The following is a 19,517-nucleotide window of genomic DNA, read 5'->3' on the forward strand; positions in this document are numbered from 1 at the left end:
TTAAAAAAAGCTTAAATAATACTAAAGAAGCTTTTTCTATTAAAGTATCTTTCTATTTAGTTAATAAAGATATTAAATATATTAGTATTAACCTAGTAAATAAAAATAATACTATTAGCTATTTCTTTAAACTTACTAGATAGTATACCTTAGAAGAAGCCTAAATAGTACTTAAGAAGCTTTTTTTATTAAAGTATCTTTCTATTTAAAAGCTAAGAGTATATCTACTATAAAGTAAGACTAATATTTAATAGAAATATAATATACTAAAAAAGAAGGTATTAGTATATTTTTTAATAGCTTCTTCTTATATATCTATCTAATAAAAAGGTTAAATATATTAGTATTAACTTTACTAATAGAAAAAATACTCTTTATTACTACTTTATACTTTCTAGAGAGTATACTATAATAAAGTTTTAAATAGTAATAGAAAAGCTTTTTATAAAAAGTATATTTCTTCTTTTAGCTTTAGCTATAATAAAGATAGTACTTAACTTAGTAATTATACTTATTCTACTTTAGCTCTAACTATAATAAAAATAGTACTTAACTTAGCAGTTATAATTACTCTACTAGTAATAAACTTTAAAAGTAATAGGTTAAAAGAAGAGTTTAAATAGTATTAGAAAAGCTTTTTATAAAGGGCATATTTCTTTTTAATTAGATAGAAGTATATTTATTTATCTAGTAAGTTAAATAACTTATTATTAAAATACTAATAGTAATAAATATAAGCTTTAACTAGATCTTTAGTATTTCTTAACTACTTAGTAGAGTATTCTAGAATATTAATAGTAGTATTAAGAGTTACTACCTAATTAAGCTTAAGATAGTAGTAGTACTTAAAGTCTTACTTAATAATAGAAACTTTATATAGTATAAAGATACCTCTACTAATATACTTACTAGGCTGTAATAGTTAAAAAATATACTATTTATAGTATAATTTAATATATAATAGTTATAAACATCTTTATATACTTATTATAAAATAAAGTATAAATTTACTTACCTATTTAATAATAAACTATAGTTATTTTATACTAAGTTTATATAAATTTACTTTATGTTTTATACTATATTATAGTATAAAACGTAGTCTTTCTTCTGTATTTTTTACCTAATAAAGCTGTAGAGTAAATTACTTAATTTTGTACCTTACACTAAGGTACCGCGTTAGGGTAATTTACACTAGCACTAGGTAATATATACTACAGAATTAGGTAAATTTACCCTTTTATATAATAATAAAAAAAGACTATAATAATAGGTTTTTAAGGTATAAAAGAAGAATTCTTACCTTCCTTTATATATCTATATAGAGAGATAAGATTATTTCTTAAGATAGAAAATTTTTATTTTTTTTATTTTAGCGTTTACTACTAAGCTATTTTTTTACTACCCTCCTCCTGCTATAAAACTTTAACGTATCTTTTTTTTTATTAGCTAGAACCTGCTAAATAGATAAAGTTTAGGTAGGAGGAGTATCTCTTATACTAGGCATACGTATATAGGTATATAGATAGGTAGGTACGTAGGTAGTAGAGGAGTAGACTTAAAGGTTTATCTACATTAGAAATAAGAAGATTATGTAAGCTTATTCTATAATATACTGTATCTTCTATATACGCTAAAGGGCAGTATAAAATATATAGAAGAAAGACTACGTTTTACACTGTAATGCAGTATAAAGTAGCGGAGTAAATTACCCGATTTTGTACCTCAGTGTTAGTGATAGTTAAGGTAAGTTGTCGGTTATATTCAACAAAACTGCCGATATAGGCTATGATTTGGACGAGTAAAGAGAGGAAATCTTTCCAGCAATTGTCTAAATACACCGTGCATCTATACGCAAGACGCAGTCCGTTCGCTTGTTGGATGTTCTATTAGTGGGAGATGTAAGACTGGGATCGAAAAGACTAAGCATGTGTGATGTTTTTGATGCGCCTTTGGCTAAGACACGAAGATTGGAGAGCTATTCTACGGCAAGCTCACACAGCACTCTTGTTGAACGACCCTTGAACACTAGTGCTATCGCATCAGTCAGAGCAGGCTTGTCTATCAGCGACCTGATCCATGGTTCGACCTCCAACATATCCGATAACGACAACAGCGACTGAGAGCAAACGATTAAAGCAGTTCAATTCCAAGAGTAAGTAGGAAATCTTGCTTTGGCTGAGTTTTTCGGGCGTTTCAAAATTTCCACAGTAGTGTTGTCACGTAGGATTTTGCAGACATAGCCGTTCTAATCAGTCGCTGATGATTCACAGCCAGAGTTTTTACAGAAGTTAGTATACGTCTCCAGATGTGAGGAGAGACTGGGTTGACGAGCGTATTGTCATTATATCACAATCTGGGTAATGAGACCGAACATTCTGGCGCCGAGTGGCGTTGGAAGAGAGTGTGAAGGTAATCATGGGAGGTTTGAAGGGGTTTCTCAAGTCGGAAAACAAAAGGCAACCATTAGATGATAGATTATAATTAAGATAGAATGTGATCTCAGACCAGACACTAGTTTACGTTGGCGTGACATCTGATTTATGAACTGCAAGCAGGTATATGGTCTCATCGTTCTGCCGTGCTATTAACATTGCCTGTTTCTAGTTCCGGCAGCGGCTTGTTTGAACCGAGTTCATGTAGTGACCTTTCCGACCCAAGTTCGTATAGTGGCTTGCCCGGCTCTTCATACATTTCTGTTGGATGTGACACTGTATCTCCCTTAGTTGAAGGCGGTACGGCAGCGTATTGTGCCTTCAGTTTTCTTCTCCGCAAAACACGCCAGTAGATCAAACCACCAACAATAAGGAGGCCCACTACACCCCCAACTACACTACCTGCAATAACGCCTGTGGCAACTTCAGAATCCTCTGGTGTCGCCGTAGGCGACTGACTGCTGATATTATTTGCGGCCCTGGTGAAGAGCCATTCTAGACCAATGTCGTTCCATCTGTTGGGATACTTGATTTGCCCGCCATAATAGCTGGCAATGACATTTGGTGCAGTATAGGCACTGGCACCTGGGTCGAAGGAATTCGTCCATACCAACTCCGTCAAATCGAAGACCTTGATGCCAAGCAAATATGGATCTGTCTCATTGATCCGGGAGGTAGTCTTGGTATTATCAAGCGGAGCGTCTTCCAATGAGGGATCAAGGCCTCCAATACTCAGCATCTGGCGCTGGCCGGCAACATGACAGGTATGGATGTAACGCGCGTCCGTAGTTGCATTGACCTTGAACCAGGTGAATGCCGGGAGTGTTAGGACGTACATAGAGGCGGCCGTGTCCTTGATATTGTCGGTAGTTTCGAGAGGGCTCCCCCCATATACGAAGATCTCTGAAACAATTGTTAGTCATCAGAGACTGGCAGTTGAGGACAAAAACGTGATTACCGTAGGTATCACCTGATGAAGATCCAACGCCAACACTGCAGAAGAGGTCGCGACGACTCGGAGTGTCACCTGAAGTGCTCTGGGCATACCAACTACCCAACCCAATATCGAACACTGTAATATTGCTCCAGGTGACGGATTGGTGAGAGGCCATATCGACGCCTCCAAATATAACTAGCAGGCCTTCAGTTCCCCATGTAGGCACGTACTGAGCATTGCCCTTCTCCCAAAAGCCACCGCCTGGAAGTGATGTAGCCGATTTATTGGTCCACGATTTCTCTTCATAATCGTAGTAGAGCAGTCCGGGTAGAGGAACGTAATCGCTGTCACCAGGAGTTTTGGAGCTGCTATACTTTCCACTCAGGTAGAATCCGCCTTGGTCGCTGTACGTGCTTGCGCCATAGACTGGACGATCGAGTTTAGGGAAGAGAGTGTCGGAACCCGGTTCGATCTTACTCCATGAGCCATTGAGACCGGTATCGGGCGTGAGTGCCCAGAGCTCTACGGGCGGGATATTGCTGGACTCGATGTTTGGTTGAAAGAAGCTCATTTGGCCGCCCCATGTGTATGCTGTGTTTTCTTTCTTATTGACCCAGAACGTAGGAAGGACAAGGTTAGGGCAGTTGTTTTTAGCGATGAGTTGAGCGGAAGGTCGCGATTGCGTTTGGGAGGTGGAGAATGGCTTCGAGAGATCGACTCCGATCGTCCAATTGTCTATATGGACGATTGGTAACAAGTTCAAGAAACACGTGTGAATACGACCTACTGATCTGCTTCCCCCACTCCCAGGCAGTCGTTGTAACCTCACCGCCATCGATATAGAGTGTCTCACCAAGTATAACAGCTGATATGTGTAAGTAGTTGCAGGGGAAATTGAGAGGGATTTTATATACAGCTGTGAAAAAACCTGCGAACGATACTGCTATGAAGCTCTGACACGGTGTCTTGCGCAGGGACTAAAGCTGCCAGACAGAGCAGTGTAAACCAATGCCGGAAGTTCATGGTAAGGGAAAAAGACGGGCGAGGCTGGGTCAGAACACAACCAGGCAATCTGCGCTTTTTAGAGTTTGTCGCGTGGGATATTTTGGGGGCCATTTCGCCTGCTGCAATTAGGCGTGCCATGGCTGTGTTTTACCATGTTTGAGGCGTAGACTCTGTATGTAACCCGATACATCTGTCTATCAAAAGTTAACCTGCGGTACATAGCATTCAGGAAAAAATCCAACCCCGTGGAAAACTCTACAGTTCTTTCCAATACCAATGCTCTTTTAGCAGAATACATAATTGTAGTGTTGTTATGCTGGTGTTGCCTGCGCAGATTCCAATCTCACTCTTAGCGCTTAGCGGGCGTCTATTGCGGGCGGGGTAGGCTCGGCATGGTCGCTTCCAGCCAGTGACATTTTTACATTAACAGAATATCGTACATTCTCTCAAGCTGGCTTTATTAGTCATCGAGTGCTGGTGCGAATCCTGAGTTCAGGAACAAGAAGTTCAGGAGTCTACAATACGACTATATCCATGGCGCTCGTAAGTTACACTCTTTTGAATGCGACAAACTTACCGATTTTCGCCAATCATTTAGCCCACGGCTCGTGTGAATGATGCGGAATTTGCTACGATTCTGGGCGACGAAGACCACCAGGCAGAGCTTTCGATCAGCTATCCAGTGAAGCACCCATATCGATCGTTCCCGCAGACGCCTTTATCAGGAGAGATGGAAAGTTCATACTGCAAGGTATTTCCGCAGGCTCCATCAAAGGCGGGCGGGAAATGTTCAATATTTTTGCAAAAACACTGAATTTACTGACTCACAACACTGGGCTTTGGCAGTCTTATCCAAGTCCCCAAACAATGCTCTTGGATACAAAAAACATCCTCTCCTGTCATAACTATGATGCCCTGTTTCATGAAGCTCTAGCACGAATTTGCAAACGGGAAGTTGATGATAGCAAATTACGATCAAACTCAATAAAAGAGTTCGAGGAGAATAAGAACTCTGAGGACAACGGAGGAGGATGCTCCTACGCAAGATGAGACCTTTGAGGGAAATGACGCAAAACTGTGCCCTGTATATCGAATTACGCTTCTACTTTCCCTTATTGCTCGAACAAACGAAAGTCACTTGCAACCTTGAACATTCAAACACACTTTTCAGAGCATTAACACGCACTCAAGATATCTTTCTCATAAACGTCTACCCACAACGAACCGACCTGCTCTCTGCTAAGCACGGTCCAAGCGTCGACGCGCAAATCCCGGTCCAAACGGCAAGCGGCAGCTACTCAAAGACTTCCGCTAGCTCAATAGCGGCTCTCATCGTCGTGAACGGGTGGCTGAAAGAGCAGCTGTGTGCACCACCACTTGCGTCATCGTTTGGTGTCCATGCATTTAGACGCCCAGGAGAATATTGATCTAAAGATGTTTGGACTATTTTGTATTTGCTCAACGAGACGTCTATCGAAGAGAGTCGAGTGCCCCTTCTCCTGAGATATCAGCATGACGGTATCAAGAGGACAACTGACGAGCTGAGAGATGTGGCGCCGCTAGTAGGGGATGTGGCTTGCAGATAGGCAGCTGAAAAGTTGTTGCCCAATCTTTGTTCGAGGGTGGATCCGCGGGCCACTAACCTTGATTGCGTCTTTGAACATCTTTTAGCGACTGCTTTATCGGTTCTGACGAAAAACAATTCATATTCTACACTCTAATCCGGGCACACCCAGGAGGGTGGTGAGGGGTGCATGTTTAGTGTGACCAGTCAGAGTGAATGCGTATACGTGACAGCTGACAGGCGTACAACTTCCATCCTATTGCAATATGTATAATCAATCCCCGTTTTCCTTTTTGAGATTTGGGTCGAAAAGGATGACATGATAACTTATGCCAGCCTTTGTTTTCGATAGAGGTTCAGCCCTCCTTGTGCAGTTCAGCCGCGCCACAATACCAGCTGGACATGGTCCAAGACGCGTCTTCGAAGCGCAAATTCGAGTGTCTAGACCTCGCTTCTGGATAAAACATCTGATGGTGGCCATCTGAAGCATGTGCGTGTCTGTGCACCTTGTGCTTCCTCACAGGGTTGTTACTTCTTTATAAATGCCTAAACTTTCTCTTCATCCTTTCTTATTCAGAGCTCCTCGTCAAAACTTCAGATCCTGTGTCTTTCGCCCTTTGGCATTTCGAGCTCGACCCCTTGCCACTGCTGTCACAATGTCCACAGTTAATTCACCCAATCCGGACAAGAAATACCGCAAACTTGTGCTCTGCTTTGACGGAACTGGAAACACCTTCGAAGGAAACACCTCAGACACGAATGTTGTTAAAATCTATGAGAAGTTGAAACGAGATGATGACTACCAGTATCACTACTACCAGCGTAAGCGCAGCTCCTGTCTGAACCCACGATGACCAATAGCAAGGCTATATAACACTGGTGAAGAGGCTCTTTGCTAACTAAACCTCCACAGCCGGTATTGGTACTTACGACATCAGCGGAGGCTCACTTAACAAGAATATGTTGGGCAATGTCGTAAGCGGGATCTCGAAGTCGATTGACTCAGGTCTTGCAACATCCTTCGATGTCCATGTCATGTCTGGATACAGATTTCTCATGAATCATTACGAACCCGGAGCCAAAATCTACATGTTTGGTTTTTCACGAGGCGCCTTCACCGCCCGCTTTCTGTGTCGGATGATCAATACGGTTGGCCTTCTGTCGAAGGGTAATGACGAGATGATCCCATTCGCCTATTCTCTTTATCAACAATGGGAGCAGGCGAGAGATGATCTGGAGTTCCACCAAAAAGGATCTCGGGCCCCAAATCCGGATGAGTCGAGCCCTCTGCTAAACCAGGAACCAAAAAAGGCGAAAGAGCTGAAGGAGTATTACAAGATGTACAACTTCACAAGGACGTTCTGTCGTCGCGACAAGATTGACAACCCCGCCCCTGGGGAAGATGCCCACCCCGCTGTCAAGATATACTTTCTTGGAATCTTTGACTGCGTAAGCAGTGTTGCTGTGCTCGAGACACCATTTGGAAGAACCCCAAAGCCGGTTTCTGTCGTCGGTACTGCTGAGCATGTACGACATGCTGTCGCCGTTGACGAGTTTCGCGTGAAGTTCAAACCTGCTCTACTGGCCCAGGATCTGACCCATGAGAAATATGACTCGAATGAAGACATCAAGGAAGTCTGGTTTCCAGGCAACCATGGTGACGTTGGCGGAGGCTGGCCAGCACACGGTGCAGAGAAGGAAGAAACGGGCTTCCTCGCTCGTGCAAAACTCTTCTTACTTGGAGACAAGGACAAGATTGCCGTAAAGGATGTTGGATTTGGCCCATATCAAATGAGCGATATACCTCTGAGCTGGATGCTCCGCGAGGTTGAATTGATTGGTGCCAAGGAGGACGCCTATGCGCTCAAATGGTCCAAACGACTTGCCGGTTTCAAGAACAACATTGACCAGGCGGAAGCATATAAAGCTTCGCTCCACAACCCAACGTCGTTCGGCTGGGGTTCCAGCTTTCTCAAAGTTCTGATGTGGAAGTTCATGGGTAAGCGCACAACTTTGCTCTGATTTTTCTGAACATTCTGAGAAACTGATCTTTGGCAGAATATATTCCACTCTTCCCAAGATACGAGCTCACCAATGAAGATCCAGGGGTGTGGAAGATGCAAACCTGGCCAGCAAACCTGGCCAGCGCTCGGGACATTCCTAAGACTGCACTCCTGCACGCATCCCTTCTCCACCGACTGCATAATGACACAGCATATAAACCCAACAACAATCACGGATCCGGAGGCCCATGCTTGGATAAAGAAAAGTTCGTTGAAGTTGAATTCAATGAGCCTCCCCAGGACAGAAAGGTTGATCACAAACTCTATGCGCTGGATATCAAGATAGCGCAAAATTTCGCGACAGAAGCTGATAGGATTGCCCTGGTCAAAGAAAAGGAGAGAAAGGCGCGTCGTGCCCAAAATGGGCTAGTGACTAAACCTGCCATGGCTGATCGCGTCGACAGTCTTCAAGGGATTTTGCACTGATTACGAATCAGGGCATGGAGTTGAACGGTTCGATTCCAATATTGGCGTTGGTAGGATGTTGCGATCTTATGTATGAACTTTCCTGTCTACACCCACTTAATCTATACTATGTTTACTCCATTGCTTGATGTACAAATAATGATCGCATTCGTTCACAAAGTCAACAAGCTCTAATCTAGTTTGGTTAGATATGCAAGAGCCTTATCTACAGGAATGAAGTGTGAAATCAGACACTGAGGAATCGCAGCGTGTGAACTAAGCCGCGGCTTCAAAGTGTAAAAAGCACAGTAGAAAGACAGCTTTTGATTCCAAAACGCAGTGTAAAACGTGAGATAAACTTACACACATATACATAGATAAGAAATAGTTTTACAGAAAAGTTCCTGGAGTTCTATCTATACATATATCTCGAAGCTTAATTGCGAGCTGGAATCTGAGCTTGATTGTGAGTTGAAATCGCGAGTTCACATAAGAGCTCTATCGTGGGTGGGCTCGCAGGTAGGCTCGTGAGTGGGCTCAATCGTAAGCTCTATTTTGTGTAGGTTTATAGAAAGGCTTAATTGTGAGAGTGTAGTTAAGATAGTGTTAGTAGCTGAGTTTCCAGCTTATGTAGGGTGAGCTGGAGTAAAGTTGTTGCGATCAACAAGACTACCGGTAAACGTCATGCGGACAATAGTGTAGTTCCAGTAAATTTAACTATGCGCGGTGTAATAGTGTGAATTTACCCGAATATGTAGGCTACATTTACCCAAACCAGGGTAAAATACACCAATGCGGTACCTCGGTGAGACGCAAGGATACTGCAAGCACAAGATTCGTAAAAAGCTCTGAGTGCCAAGTCGTGGTACTGAAATGACTAAAAAAGTCAAATTAACATGACATGTTCAAGAGAACAAAACCGGATGTCACTTTATGACCAAGAATCGCTCACACGTAGACTTCAACGAAATGGTTGGCTCTGGGTTAAGCACATGTCGATATTCTGATAACTGCTGTTGAGATAGATCAATAGTGAGCGTTTTGGGATTGGTTTTATGCACTTCTCTATCCCCAGTAATAACGACAGCCTTTGCATTGATAGTGCTGTTATCGAAATCGATGCAGATGATGATGAACAGCCGGCTTTGTTGAGGCTCCCAACAACAAATTTATGGTCTTTCAAAAGCGCAGCACATGGGAAATGGAAGACAGTGATCTTCAATGAAGGGTCATTGAGGAGTCTGATTAGAAGTATCCTCAACAAACTTGTCGACACAGCTCCCAAGTGCTCAAGGTTCTGGAAGTATTGACCGGATTGCAAAGTTGGGTCATGATGTTGCCCAATTATTCTGGCCATGTACTACGAATGACTGTGTTCGCATCAGTGATGTATGGTTTCACGAGTCATTCATTTCCCATCATGCCCGATTGGGTGTGGACCTCGGGCCGGCGCAGGCTACCCCACCGCTAATGCAAGTTGCTGACAGCAGGCATCATATCGGGGTTAAGATTGCTTAAACGCAGATAAAGAGTGTGGAGAACCTCATAGTTTCGACTACCAGCCTCTCACTATCACGTCCGATCCACATCGGAATGTGATGAGGCTCGACATGGACCTTTCGCATTGGCCAGCAGAGCAACTGCCAAGTGATCAACTCCCAAGGCTGTCTGGAATTAATGCTATTCAATCAAAATCAGATGAGGAGCACCCGAAATGGACAACCGACAAATCCAAGGCGTTGGGAAATAGCAGGACTCCAACTCCACAACCATGGATTTCCAAGGATCGAGAGTACGCGAGGCAGTCTCTGTGCTTTCGTAGCTACTTGTTGCTCCTGTTACTGGTTTCGTTACCGAGATGAATGCATTACACGTCACAGGTAGCGGTCATAAAACGAAACATGGTACTAGTGAAGTAGACTTTGTCAAAAAAGGTGCACAAAAAAGGTAGTATGTACTACAGTATTAAAGTGCAAGACTGAACAGGTACAATCACAATAACCCGTTCGTAACATCGAGGTGAGCATGTTTAACAACCCATGCCGTCCATCTTCGAAAGAGACGACAAGACCTCGAGCTCGTTGAGGTTGTTGATGGTTAACGGACAATCGGATGGATGCGGAAAAGAGATCGGCTATGAACTCTCTTTACCCACAACTTGACGTAGCTAGGTACCACCAAGGTCTTGGCGAGCGCAATATGTCTCTTTTACCGTCATCATGCTGCATGGTACACCATCGAGATCTTGGTAAAGTGGCTATGCTTGCCGTTGACGTACCAGATGATTCAGATGGACATTGAGATAAGCGTTTTGACTAAATGCGATCCCAGACAATGCCGATGGTCAATGGACACTAAGAAATGGTATATAAGGGGATATGGCAACTCATTGAAAACTCTTATCAACATTTACTGCCTTCTCTCACCTCAACACACCAAACTCTACACACCAAACTCTATCTATCCTCCAGCATGGCTTCCATGATGCGTGGCGTTGTCGGACTGGGGCAGGCATACAATGTCTCCGTTATCGACGTACCTATTCCTACCATCCTCAATGCAACTGACGTCATTGTTCGTATGAATATGAGCGCAATCTGCGGATCGGACATGCATTTCTATCATACCGAGTCAGGGTCGCCGGAATCACCGTGGTACTATGGTCATGAAGGTATCGGCTACGTTACCGAGATCGGTGACGCTGTGCAGTTCTTGAGCGTCGGCGACTATGTGGTCATCCCCGACAACGTCGACAGCGGACACTACACTCCGGGGCCGAACATTTTCGATCCGTCTTTGACCTTTGGCGCAGGACCGGAAGGATTGGACGGAATGCAAAGTAAGTCTCTGCTTGTCTTGCGATAAGCCTCTTACTGATTACCTCTGTCCCTTATAGCGGATTACACAAGAGTACCGTTTGGAGATAGGTCTTTGATACCTGTACCTGTCAATGCCAGCACCGACGAGTCAACCCTGATCGACTACTTGTTCGTTTCGGATATCTTTGCGACCGCTTGGAGTGGAGTCACCTTCTCTGGATTTGTCGAAGGAGACACTGTTGCCGTCTTCGGAGCTGGACCCGTAGGTCTTTTGGCAGCCTATTCTGCGATACTTCGCGGGGCATCTCGAGTCTACATTGTAGATCAAGTGCAAAGCCGCCTGGACCTTGGCGCGTCGATTGGTGCCATACCTATCAACTTTCGAGACTCAGATCCTGTTGAACAAATCCTGGCAAGAGAACCTGGTGGTGTAAGGCGGACTGTGGAAGCTGTTGGTTTTGAAGCGGTCAATGCGACTGGCCAAACCGATTCCAGTATCACTCTACGCAACATGGTAAACGTCACGGCGGCTAAGGGGGGTATGGGAGTACTCGGAGTATTCCCGGAGGGGATCAACAACTTCGATATTGGATTGGCGTATCAAAAGCAGGTTAACGTGCATGGAGGCGTTGTTATTCCTCTAGAAGTTGCATCGGAGATACTACCTCTGATTATTTCCGGCCGGGCGAAGCCAAGCTTCATTGTCAGCAGCATCATCGGCATCGAAGAGGTTCCCGAGTACTTTGCTCGATTCAGCAGACACGAGGAAACCAAGGTTGTGATCAGACTATGAGCGGCTTGATTAAATTTAGTTGTGGCTCTCACCACTGATAAGAAGTAATTGGATGGGATATCAGATCAAAACTGTATGAATCGACGGTAGAGACATGTTAAGTTTAATGGTATAATATAAAACATGCATACTACCAAGTTGGCCTTTCCAAGGTGATGTTGGTGGATACAAATGTCGCATGCTGACGTTGTCCGGCCAACGACGCTAACAATTTATCGCACCCCACAAACGCAAATACCAGTAGGTCCACCCTTGCAGCCTCACACGACTCTCGACCCCCACGTCGACCACGAGCCCAACTGCAGTCTCTCGTTCACGACTCACGGATACGATGGCACCTAAAACATACGGAAAGAAATCACATATACGGCCTGCAAAGAGTTTCGCGCAGTGTCTTTCGCCCGACAAAGATATTCGAGCCGTGAAGGAGAAGAAGAGCTGGTTGGCGCAGTTGGAAGAAGCATCACAAGATGGAGGAAAGGAGAGGGAGGAGGGCGCGGACATGGCGGGCCTGGAGCAACAGCTAGGCGGTCTGACAATGGGGAGTGCAAAGGGCGATGGTGCGACAGAGAAGACCACGGATAGGCCAAGGCATACAAATACCGCGGTCAGGACACACACATCGACAGAAAATCCACTGGAGAAGGGTATGGAGGGTCTGACGTTGGGTCACAAAAAGGGTACGGTGAAAGTACAGGTCGTGATACCAGCGAAGAAGGGAGGGCCAAGGAAGGTGCTGGAAGATCGGGATGCGAATGCGACTACAAAGGACGAGACCGTGCAGACAGTGGACACAAAGGGGCAGAAGCAGAAGCAAGACACGAAGGAAATGGATAAAGGTGCCAAGACCGCGCCGCCACCAAGCACACCCGTACGCCCAAAAAAGAGCAAGTCGAAAGCGAAGTCCAGAATTGCACCAACACAGATGACGCAAATACCGACACCCGAACCAACCCCAGAGCCTGACGATGTTTACTCTGCGTACGTCTCTCCGCTTCTGTCTCTCAGCTATGGAAAGAAGATTGTACCGTTCGAGCAATGGTCATCAGAGCTCCAACCACATTTCCAGATCACCAAGATCGCGGAAGCCTCCTTCTCAGAAGTGTACCGTCTCTCAGCCACAACCACCTCACCAGATGGCATTACTCAGGAGTCTGTGCTGAAACTCATCGGCTTGAAGACCCCGCCAGACGCCCCACTCCCCAGCCAGACACAAGCCCGTGCAGTCCGAGACCGAAACGGCCAATTGGAAAAGGAACTAGAAGAACGAGAAGAGAAAGACGCATTCAAATCTCACGTTGCCGACGTCCTCTCTGAAGTCCGCCTCCTACAAAACCTCACTTCAATCCCAGGCTTCACCATCTTCCGCGACTTAACAATCCTGCAAGGCCGGTCATCCTCTCTCTTCAACGCCGCATGGACAAAATGGAACAAGGCTCGCCCCCGCGGCAAGAAGAGCTACTTCCCCGACCCCAGCAAAAAAGCCAGTTACGATAGCACACAACTCTGGGCCGTTGTAGAGATGCAGGACGCGGGCACGGACGTGGAGAAACTGATGGAGAACGGCGGATTAGCGAGTGTTTGGGCAGTCTGGGATGTGTTTTGGGGGGTTTGCGCGAGCGTGGCCAAGGCAGAGGAGGTTTGTGGATTTGAGCACCGAGATCTGCATCTAGGAAATATTTGTGTCCGGTCGAGCAGGCCAGATGCGGATGTCCAGAGTCCCGAGGTTGAGGAACCATTAAAGCGCAAAATGGGGTTCACAGGGTTGGAGACGACGGTCATTGATTATACGTTGTCGCGCGCAGAGATTGTTGCATCGTCGTCGCAACGGCCTACACCCTCATCCTCTACACTCGACGTCGCATATCTCGATCTCGACAAAGATCCCGCGCTCTTCCAAGGCGACGCGCAGGAAGAATACCAATACGAGATTTACCGCTACATGCGTGGTGTCGCCCTATACGACAACCCTTTACAACAAGAACCCACACCAACCGTACAGGCACCACGCCGCTCCCCAAGAAAAAACACACATATTCGCTTCGAAGAAACAGCGACAATACCAGATTCAGAAGATGAGGCAGAGGCAAAGGTCGACGTATGGAGATCGTTCCACCCCCGCACAAATCTCGTGTGGGCGCACTTTCTACTTCACAAGTTGCTTGCCCATCTCGAAACTATGAACGCCATTCCCACTGCGTCTTCTTCCAAACACAGCTCTGAGTCTGCAAACGAGGATGATGAAAAGATAAGCAAGAAGGCGACGAAACTGTACAAGATTCTGGTACATGTTAGCGAACTGCTATGCCCCATGGCTTTGGGGGGAGAGGGCAGTCTGGGGGGCGTGAAGGAGTTGGTGGTTTTGGCTATCGAGGAGCGGTGGTTGAGGGTTGGGGACGTGAGGGGGTGAGAAGCGTGTTTGAAGGTGGTCGCATACGCTATCAAGGCGCTTGGGTTATGAATATGGGGGTTTTGGGCTGCATCGAACGGCGTTCAGAGATCGGGTTACATGGATGGAGTGGTGTTCTGACGATGAAGCATACACAAGGCGTAGGTTTTAGTATTGCTACGAATTATTCATGACTATGGCGCTGCTTTTCCCAAGTATCGAAGGAAAACTTTTTCTTGGGCATTCAACAGTGTTGATGTGTTCGCTCATCACTTGTCATCCTCGTCTTGCCATCCTCACCTTGCAAACCGCAAGCCACGAACTTAGCGCGGGACAAACACCTAAGCGGTGTAGAACGTGTATCCCCGTGTGGGTCTACTGTGGAGATAGTCGTGCACTACGCACCCGAAAGCCTAGATTCTGGATCCCAAATCCGCTTGGCCCACCGTAAAACTGCCGATATCTTCCATGCAGGCACGGTTGGATACGTAGATAATAGGACACAAGTACCGATAGGTACCCTCATCACGACGCTTGTCTTTGTGGGTGCCATACCTGCACGCAGCTTCTGTTTCGTAACCCTCTTCGAACAAATTACAAGTTGATTTTCAACACCACCCAAAAAAACAAGAAAGATTGTGTTGTGTCGGACAAAATGACACGAGGTATTCTCTGGGTGTCATCGCAAATTGAGAATCGAGATGCTCTCACGCCGGAGAAGTTCTGCGAGTGGTATGAAGACGTACGTACAATACTCTCCACCAATCTCTGCACTAACCACATGCTAGACACACGTCCAAGAAGTCCTCGCCCTCCCCGGTTTCCCGTCCGCCTCACGCTGGCAAATCGTCGTACCAGGATCTTCGTCTACAGATGCACAAAGCACCCGCCCACCGTGGCTCACTGTTTTCGAAATGCGGGATATCGCGTATAAAGACTCTCCCGCTTTTCAGGCTGTGCATAACCAGGTCCCTCCATTGGAATTGATTCAGCAGGTGTATGCGCATGTAGGATTTGATATTCGGTTTTACGAGGAGGTTTCTTGCGTGGAAAAGCCCGGCGTGGGATCGGAACCGGGTCAGTTGCTTGTATCACACGAGTATGGTGATGAGAGTGTAGCTGGTGAGAAGATGGAGGGAACGAAAGGGTGGGCGCGCACACGACGGTACAAGCTTGTTTCTGGAGTTGTAATCAAGTGTCTGCAGCGTGAGCAGACTGAGATGCCAGGGTATCTGGCGGTCCATGAATTCGAGGATGTTGCTGAGAAGGATGGCGGGGAAAAGTTGGCGTGGTATGGGGTCAGAAGAGTGTATCCGGAGAGTGAGTGGGGGAGTGTTGGCATTCAACAGACACAAGCGTAACTTGAGCTGCTGGCGTGAGATGGCTTCTAGATAATGGTGACATTGTGTTCGTCGAGAGTTTTGTTTGCGTTGTAAGAATCGCAATTCTCGTCTTGCAGGAAGAGGACGACTATGCGTTTGTATAAGAGTGTTTCGGTGTTACATCGTTGTAGCATGAGAGCACCCAGTCTCCAGGGCAATCCATCAGTAAGTAGTTTACACCATTGATTTCGTCCATATGAGTCCTCAGAGACCGCAGTGCATACGACGTGTGCGCCATAACATTGCGCTTTGATAATAAGCCTTCGCCGCTGTTTCTTGCCCCTGTTGCTGCTATGTTGCATAAAGCTGAAGCATGAACCTGTCTCATGGATGCAGCTTCCCTATGCCAATCGGATAGGTCATCGTTGTCTTGAAAAATGCGCGAAGATTTGATCCAGAGGTATGGGATATCGAGATCGCGCCAGACCTCAACGGCCTCCCGGAAAGTCTTCGGCAACTCCTGGATGTTGACACCCGTCCATAGGGATCTTTCAGACCCGCGTGTAAGTGTGAAGGGCAAGGATCCGCCCCAAAATGTGACAGAGCGAAGTAACACCCTTGTGTCTTCCAATGTTATCTCGGAACAGTGCCGGCCTTCTATCTTGAGCAAACGCGTAGAGAAGAAAGCAGAATCGGCGGCATTGCGAAGACGGCAAGTTCGGCGTGTTTCAAGACAATTCTGGACTTTCGATTTCGTGAACGATATTTTGTCGCTGGCAATTGTATTTAACCAAGGGGTCGATTGCAATGCGTATGCAATTCTGTGATATGTAAGAAGTCGTGAAATCCTGAGCGTTGGTGTGGAACATACGCACCAAAGGTACGACGTGAAGAAGTATCTGATGTGGTGTTTCATCAACATCTATTTGCGTAGTTTGGATCTCAATCTCTGCACAGTTGGAATCTATCGAAAATCGAATACACCAGAGACTGCGTTCATGTTCATTGGCCTTGTGATGCCTGTAGTCATCGACGATATTGGCGCAAAGATGGCAAGATGCTGGAAAATCTCAGAATCCCCACGATGATGGACTGCCAGATTACTCTTCTCCATATTGCTCAAATCATTGTGGCAGTTATAGCAAAGTCGTGAGTGCGTCGAGACCATCGTGTCAGTGTGCCGTGATTACGATAGCAAAAAGTAGCGACGACAATCTTCTGAGGGCAGTTTTGAGCATCCAAGTTGCGCTGCAGAACGAAGTGTGATGATCTTTATGGAGATGATAGCAGAGGTTTTAGAGACGTGGCAGCTACTGACAACTGCGCCTCATGCAAGTTACAACACCCTCACCATTCAAGCTGCAGGCTTTCAGTCCAACTGCTCTTCTTCTCCAGCCTCACAGCCTCTGCAACATTCCCCTTTCCAAGATCACCGCCGTAGAAATGCGCGAAACACCCATGACCCACTTCTTCCCATTTGACCGCTGCCTTGCTATCCACCTTGCCATCCCCGTCGGTCCCCGCAGCCAGCGCCTCGTATTTGATCTTCAGCAGCCACAACTCCGCGGAGCTGCCGAAAAACCGGTCAGCAGTGCCAGGTACCTGCTCGGCTGTCGAGAGATGAATGTAGCCATCGTTGCGGTCGAGATCTGACAATGGGAGGCGTTCAGGGAGGGGCGATGGCGGGGCAGAAGGCAGGATTTTGTATAGATACGTTGGCAGGGGTGAGGGCGCTGGCATGATGACGATGGACCAGATGGATGGATAGTGGTTTGTAGATCAAGATTTCCGAGTGGCTAGAGTTTCGATGCTTGTGATGCTTGGATCTCGGCTGTAGATTGCGTCAACGCGCGCGCGCCTAGGCTAGTCAGCATCGGCTTACGTGATACGCGATGTGTGACGTGACGCAGGAAATAGCCGTCGACCTTATGAGCTACTACGATCTTGGAAGTCATACGAGCGCCCGGCGATATGACGACGGATCACGTTGCCCTTTTCCGTTCTCCCTACGTAAAGGCTAGGAAGCCTCCATTCGTGAGACGCGAAACCATAACATTCTCCATACACCTACGTGGTTGTGGATTTTTGCCAAAACGCCTTCGGACGCTATGACTAGCACCACAATTCTTCATTGACGTAACGCGTCCATCGTCGATTCACACGCGACACACTTCTAAGACGGCTACTCGAACGCTCTGCCTCATCTCATGGCTCAAAACACATGGACTGGGCGCCTACGCCCCTCCGAAAAAACGTCGTTCGACTCTTTGACGCCTGCTCCAGGGGCTCTCTGCTGTGTTGCCAACACAGACGCTCCTCAGGAGACCTTGGTGTACTTTGTGTATCTCAACTCCGGTGCTGCCAACACTGTGTTCAGGATTCAGCCGTGGTCACCCAAATCCGGGTCTAAGGCCTTCGTTTTTGCTCGCAATGATCGTGGCGATGCTATCACAGCAGTTCAACGTGATGGAATTGTGAACCAAGTTCTCCGGATCAGCAAAGGTGTCGACAAATCTCTACCTTGCGAAGATGTGGTATATGGGTTCGAGCACGATGTTCGGCCTCTATTTGCGCCGACAGGACCTCCAGGTAGCACTGTCGCTCGCCGGGTTGACGCTCATCTCATGGATCATCGGGGTGTACTGCTCTCTACCGACGTTCTAGAAGAACTGTTTGTCCAACTTAACACTGCGAATAAGTCAGCCGTGCTTCCGACACCAACCGGCGCTCGGTGGGGTATCCTTCTACCGGATATGTCGCCAGCTCCTGGATCCATGACCCTTGAGGTCAAACCAAAATGGCTCCTGCAATCGCCCGATGCTCCTGCAGACGCAATCCGTTGCCGCACGTGCGCGTTACAAGCTTCAAGACACCGAGATGCAAAAGGCTATATATGTCCGCTGCGCCTAGTAGGAAGAGATCAGCGAGACATCGTTCCATGGGTTCGCGCAAGTATCGTGGCTCACTACAAAGGGCCCCCAGATGCCGTGGACGAAGTAGTCAGTCGCCTCCTCGAATACATAACTACCGGTGACGGGCAGTTCCTCTTGCAACACCTCAAGGTACTTCAAGCAACTCTCGACCCAGTGGGTGTTCTTTGCCGGGATTCCGCCACCGACAAAATCGCGTTCGACCGCAACTTACGGCTTGCAATGACGTTACGAGACTGCTCATGGTTCGTTAATGTCCCGTATGCTACAGGGTCCAATATTACATCCAAACTCGCAGATCTGGACTTCAAGTCGGCGGCCAAATTACACGATTGGGCACAAAAAGAAGAGGAACTTGTAAAAGGGAATTGGTACACCAGGAAAGACGTGGCGGATTACCGGTGCGGGCTTGCCCAAGATTGAAAAAGACTAGGTCTTTCTAGTGAGATGTATATCTTGCGTAGAAGATTTTCTGCTCAATGAAAGTATCTAGCCATCTGGTTGACAGGCACGATCGCAGGCTTGTGGATTGTGTCAAAGGCGGTACAGACAGTAATACATGATCCGCTTCTTTACACTTACTAGCTTTCTCAGATTTGCGTTTCAATCGCTCAGTACCGTCATCTAAACTCTACCAGTAATCAGACTCACTTTCTCAATCAGAGATCTACAAAACTCACCGTTCTCGGTCATCTAGGTTTTTGCCTTTACTCCCTCGGTTCATATGCTAGGATAGAGCCGCTAGACATCGAGCTTACTACATCAATCACTACAACTATCAAGCCTTCCACTCTCCTCACCTTCCACTCTCCTCACCTTCCACTCTCCTCACCTTCCACTCTCCTCACCTTCCAC

General features: G+C 46.5%; 8 protein-coding genes across 8 annotated transcripts; 5 read left to right on the top strand and 3 right to left on the bottom strand.

Moving 5' to 3' along the window:
• Positions 1-2,491: 2,491 nt before the first annotated feature.
• P153DRAFT_351175 (uncharacterized protein) lies at positions 2,492-4,675 on the bottom strand. The gene is made up of 4 exons (XM_033666322.1): positions 4,287-4,675; positions 4,160-4,237; positions 3,394-4,107; positions 2,492-3,338 (listed from the first exon to the last, which is right to left on the bottom strand). Exons 1-4 carry the CDS (start codon positions 4,513-4,515, stop codon positions 2,569-2,571), a joined length of 1,791 nt encoding a protein of 596 aa, XP_033518657.1. The 5' UTR covers positions 4,516-4,675; the 3' UTR covers positions 2,492-2,568.
• Positions 4,676-6,546: 1,871 nt separating this feature from the next.
• P153DRAFT_435442 (uncharacterized protein) lies at positions 6,547-8,547 on the top strand. Its single transcript, XM_033673145.1, has 3 exons — positions 6,547-6,763; positions 6,855-7,940; positions 8,000-8,547. The coding sequence occupies exons 1-3, from the start codon at positions 6,598-6,600 to the stop codon at positions 8,428-8,430; spliced, it is 1,683 nt and encodes a 560-aa protein (XP_033518658.1). The 5' UTR covers positions 6,547-6,597; the 3' UTR covers positions 8,431-8,547.
• A 2,346-nt stretch (positions 8,548-10,893) lies between these two features.
• On the top strand, positions 10,894-12,021 carry P153DRAFT_351180 (GroES-like protein; the record flags this gene model as incomplete). Its single annotated transcript, XM_033666323.1, has 2 exons — positions 10,894-11,248; positions 11,306-12,021. 2 exons carry the CDS (start codon positions 10,894-10,896, stop codon positions 12,019-12,021), a joined length of 1,071 nt encoding a protein of 356 aa, XP_033518659.1.
• An 829-nt stretch (positions 12,022-12,850) lies between these two features.
• On the top strand, positions 12,851-14,431 carry P153DRAFT_302447 (uncharacterized protein; the record flags this gene model as incomplete). The annotated part of the gene is made up of 1 exon (XM_033664452.1): positions 12,851-14,431. One exon carries the CDS (start codon positions 12,851-12,853, stop codon positions 14,429-14,431), a length of 1,581 nt encoding a protein of 526 aa, XP_033518660.1.
• A 634-nt stretch (positions 14,432-15,065) lies between these two features.
• Positions 15,066-15,504, top strand: P153DRAFT_258663 (uncharacterized protein; the record flags this gene model as incomplete). Its single annotated transcript, XM_033662804.1, has 2 exons — positions 15,066-15,152; positions 15,199-15,504. Coding segments are annotated over 2 exons (393 nt in total), but the record flags the coding sequence as incomplete, so codon positions are not given.
• Positions 15,505-16,078: 574 nt separating this feature from the next.
• On the bottom strand, positions 16,079-16,324 carry P153DRAFT_258643 (uncharacterized protein; the record flags this gene model as incomplete). Its single annotated transcript, XM_033662803.1, has 1 exon — positions 16,079-16,324. A coding segment is annotated over one exon (246 nt), but the record flags the coding sequence as incomplete, so codon positions are not given.
• Positions 16,325-17,079: 755 nt separating this feature from the next.
• On the bottom strand, positions 17,080-17,472 carry P153DRAFT_302573 (uncharacterized protein; the record flags this gene model as incomplete). Its single annotated transcript, XM_033664461.1, has 1 exon — positions 17,080-17,472. One exon carries the CDS (start codon positions 17,470-17,472, stop codon positions 17,080-17,082), a length of 393 nt encoding a protein of 130 aa, XP_033518663.1.
• Positions 17,473-17,939: 467 nt separating this feature from the next.
• On the top strand, positions 17,940-19,085 carry P153DRAFT_361437 (uncharacterized protein; the record flags this gene model as incomplete). Its single annotated transcript, XM_033666985.1, has 1 exon — positions 17,940-19,085. The coding sequence occupies one exon, from the start codon at positions 17,940-17,942 to the stop codon at positions 19,083-19,085; it is 1,146 nt and encodes a 381-aa protein (XP_033518664.1).
• Positions 19,086-19,517: the final 432 nt, after the last annotated feature.

Source organism: Dothidotthia symphoricarpi (assembly GCF_010015815.1).
Source record: "Dothidotthia symphoricarpi CBS 119687 unplaced genomic scaffold P153scaffold_24, whole genome shotgun sequence".
Lineage (NCBI taxonomy): Eukaryota > Fungi > Ascomycota > Dothideomycetes > Pleosporales > Dothidotthiaceae > Dothidotthia > Dothidotthia symphoricarpi.

Excerpts from the sequence above, each read along its gene's own strand:
- P153DRAFT_351175 (XM_033666322.1), bottom strand. The coding sequence starts at position 4,515 with ATGGCACGCCTAATTGCAGCAGGCGAAATGGCCCCCAAAATATCCCAC. Across the intron at positions 4,108-4,159 it reads GGAGTGGGGGAAGCAGATCA|ACAATTGGACGATCGGAGTC; the intron begins GTAGGTCGTATT and ends TCGTCCATATAG. Across the intron at positions 3,339-3,393 it reads TTCATCAGGTGATACCTACG|AGATCTTCGTATATGGGGGG; the intron begins GTAATCACGTTT and ends CAATTGTTTCAG.
- P153DRAFT_435442 (XM_033673145.1), top strand. The coding sequence starts at position 6,598 with ATGTCCACAGTTAATTCACCCAATCCGGACAAGAAATACCGCAAACTT. Across the intron at positions 6,764-6,854 it reads CCAGTATCACTACTACCAGC|CCGGTATTGGTACTTACGAC; the intron begins GTAAGCGCAGCT and ends AAACCTCCACAG. Across the intron at positions 7,941-7,999 it reads TCTGATGTGGAAGTTCATGG|AATATATTCCACTCTTCCCA; the intron begins GTAAGCGCACAA and ends GATCTTTGGCAG.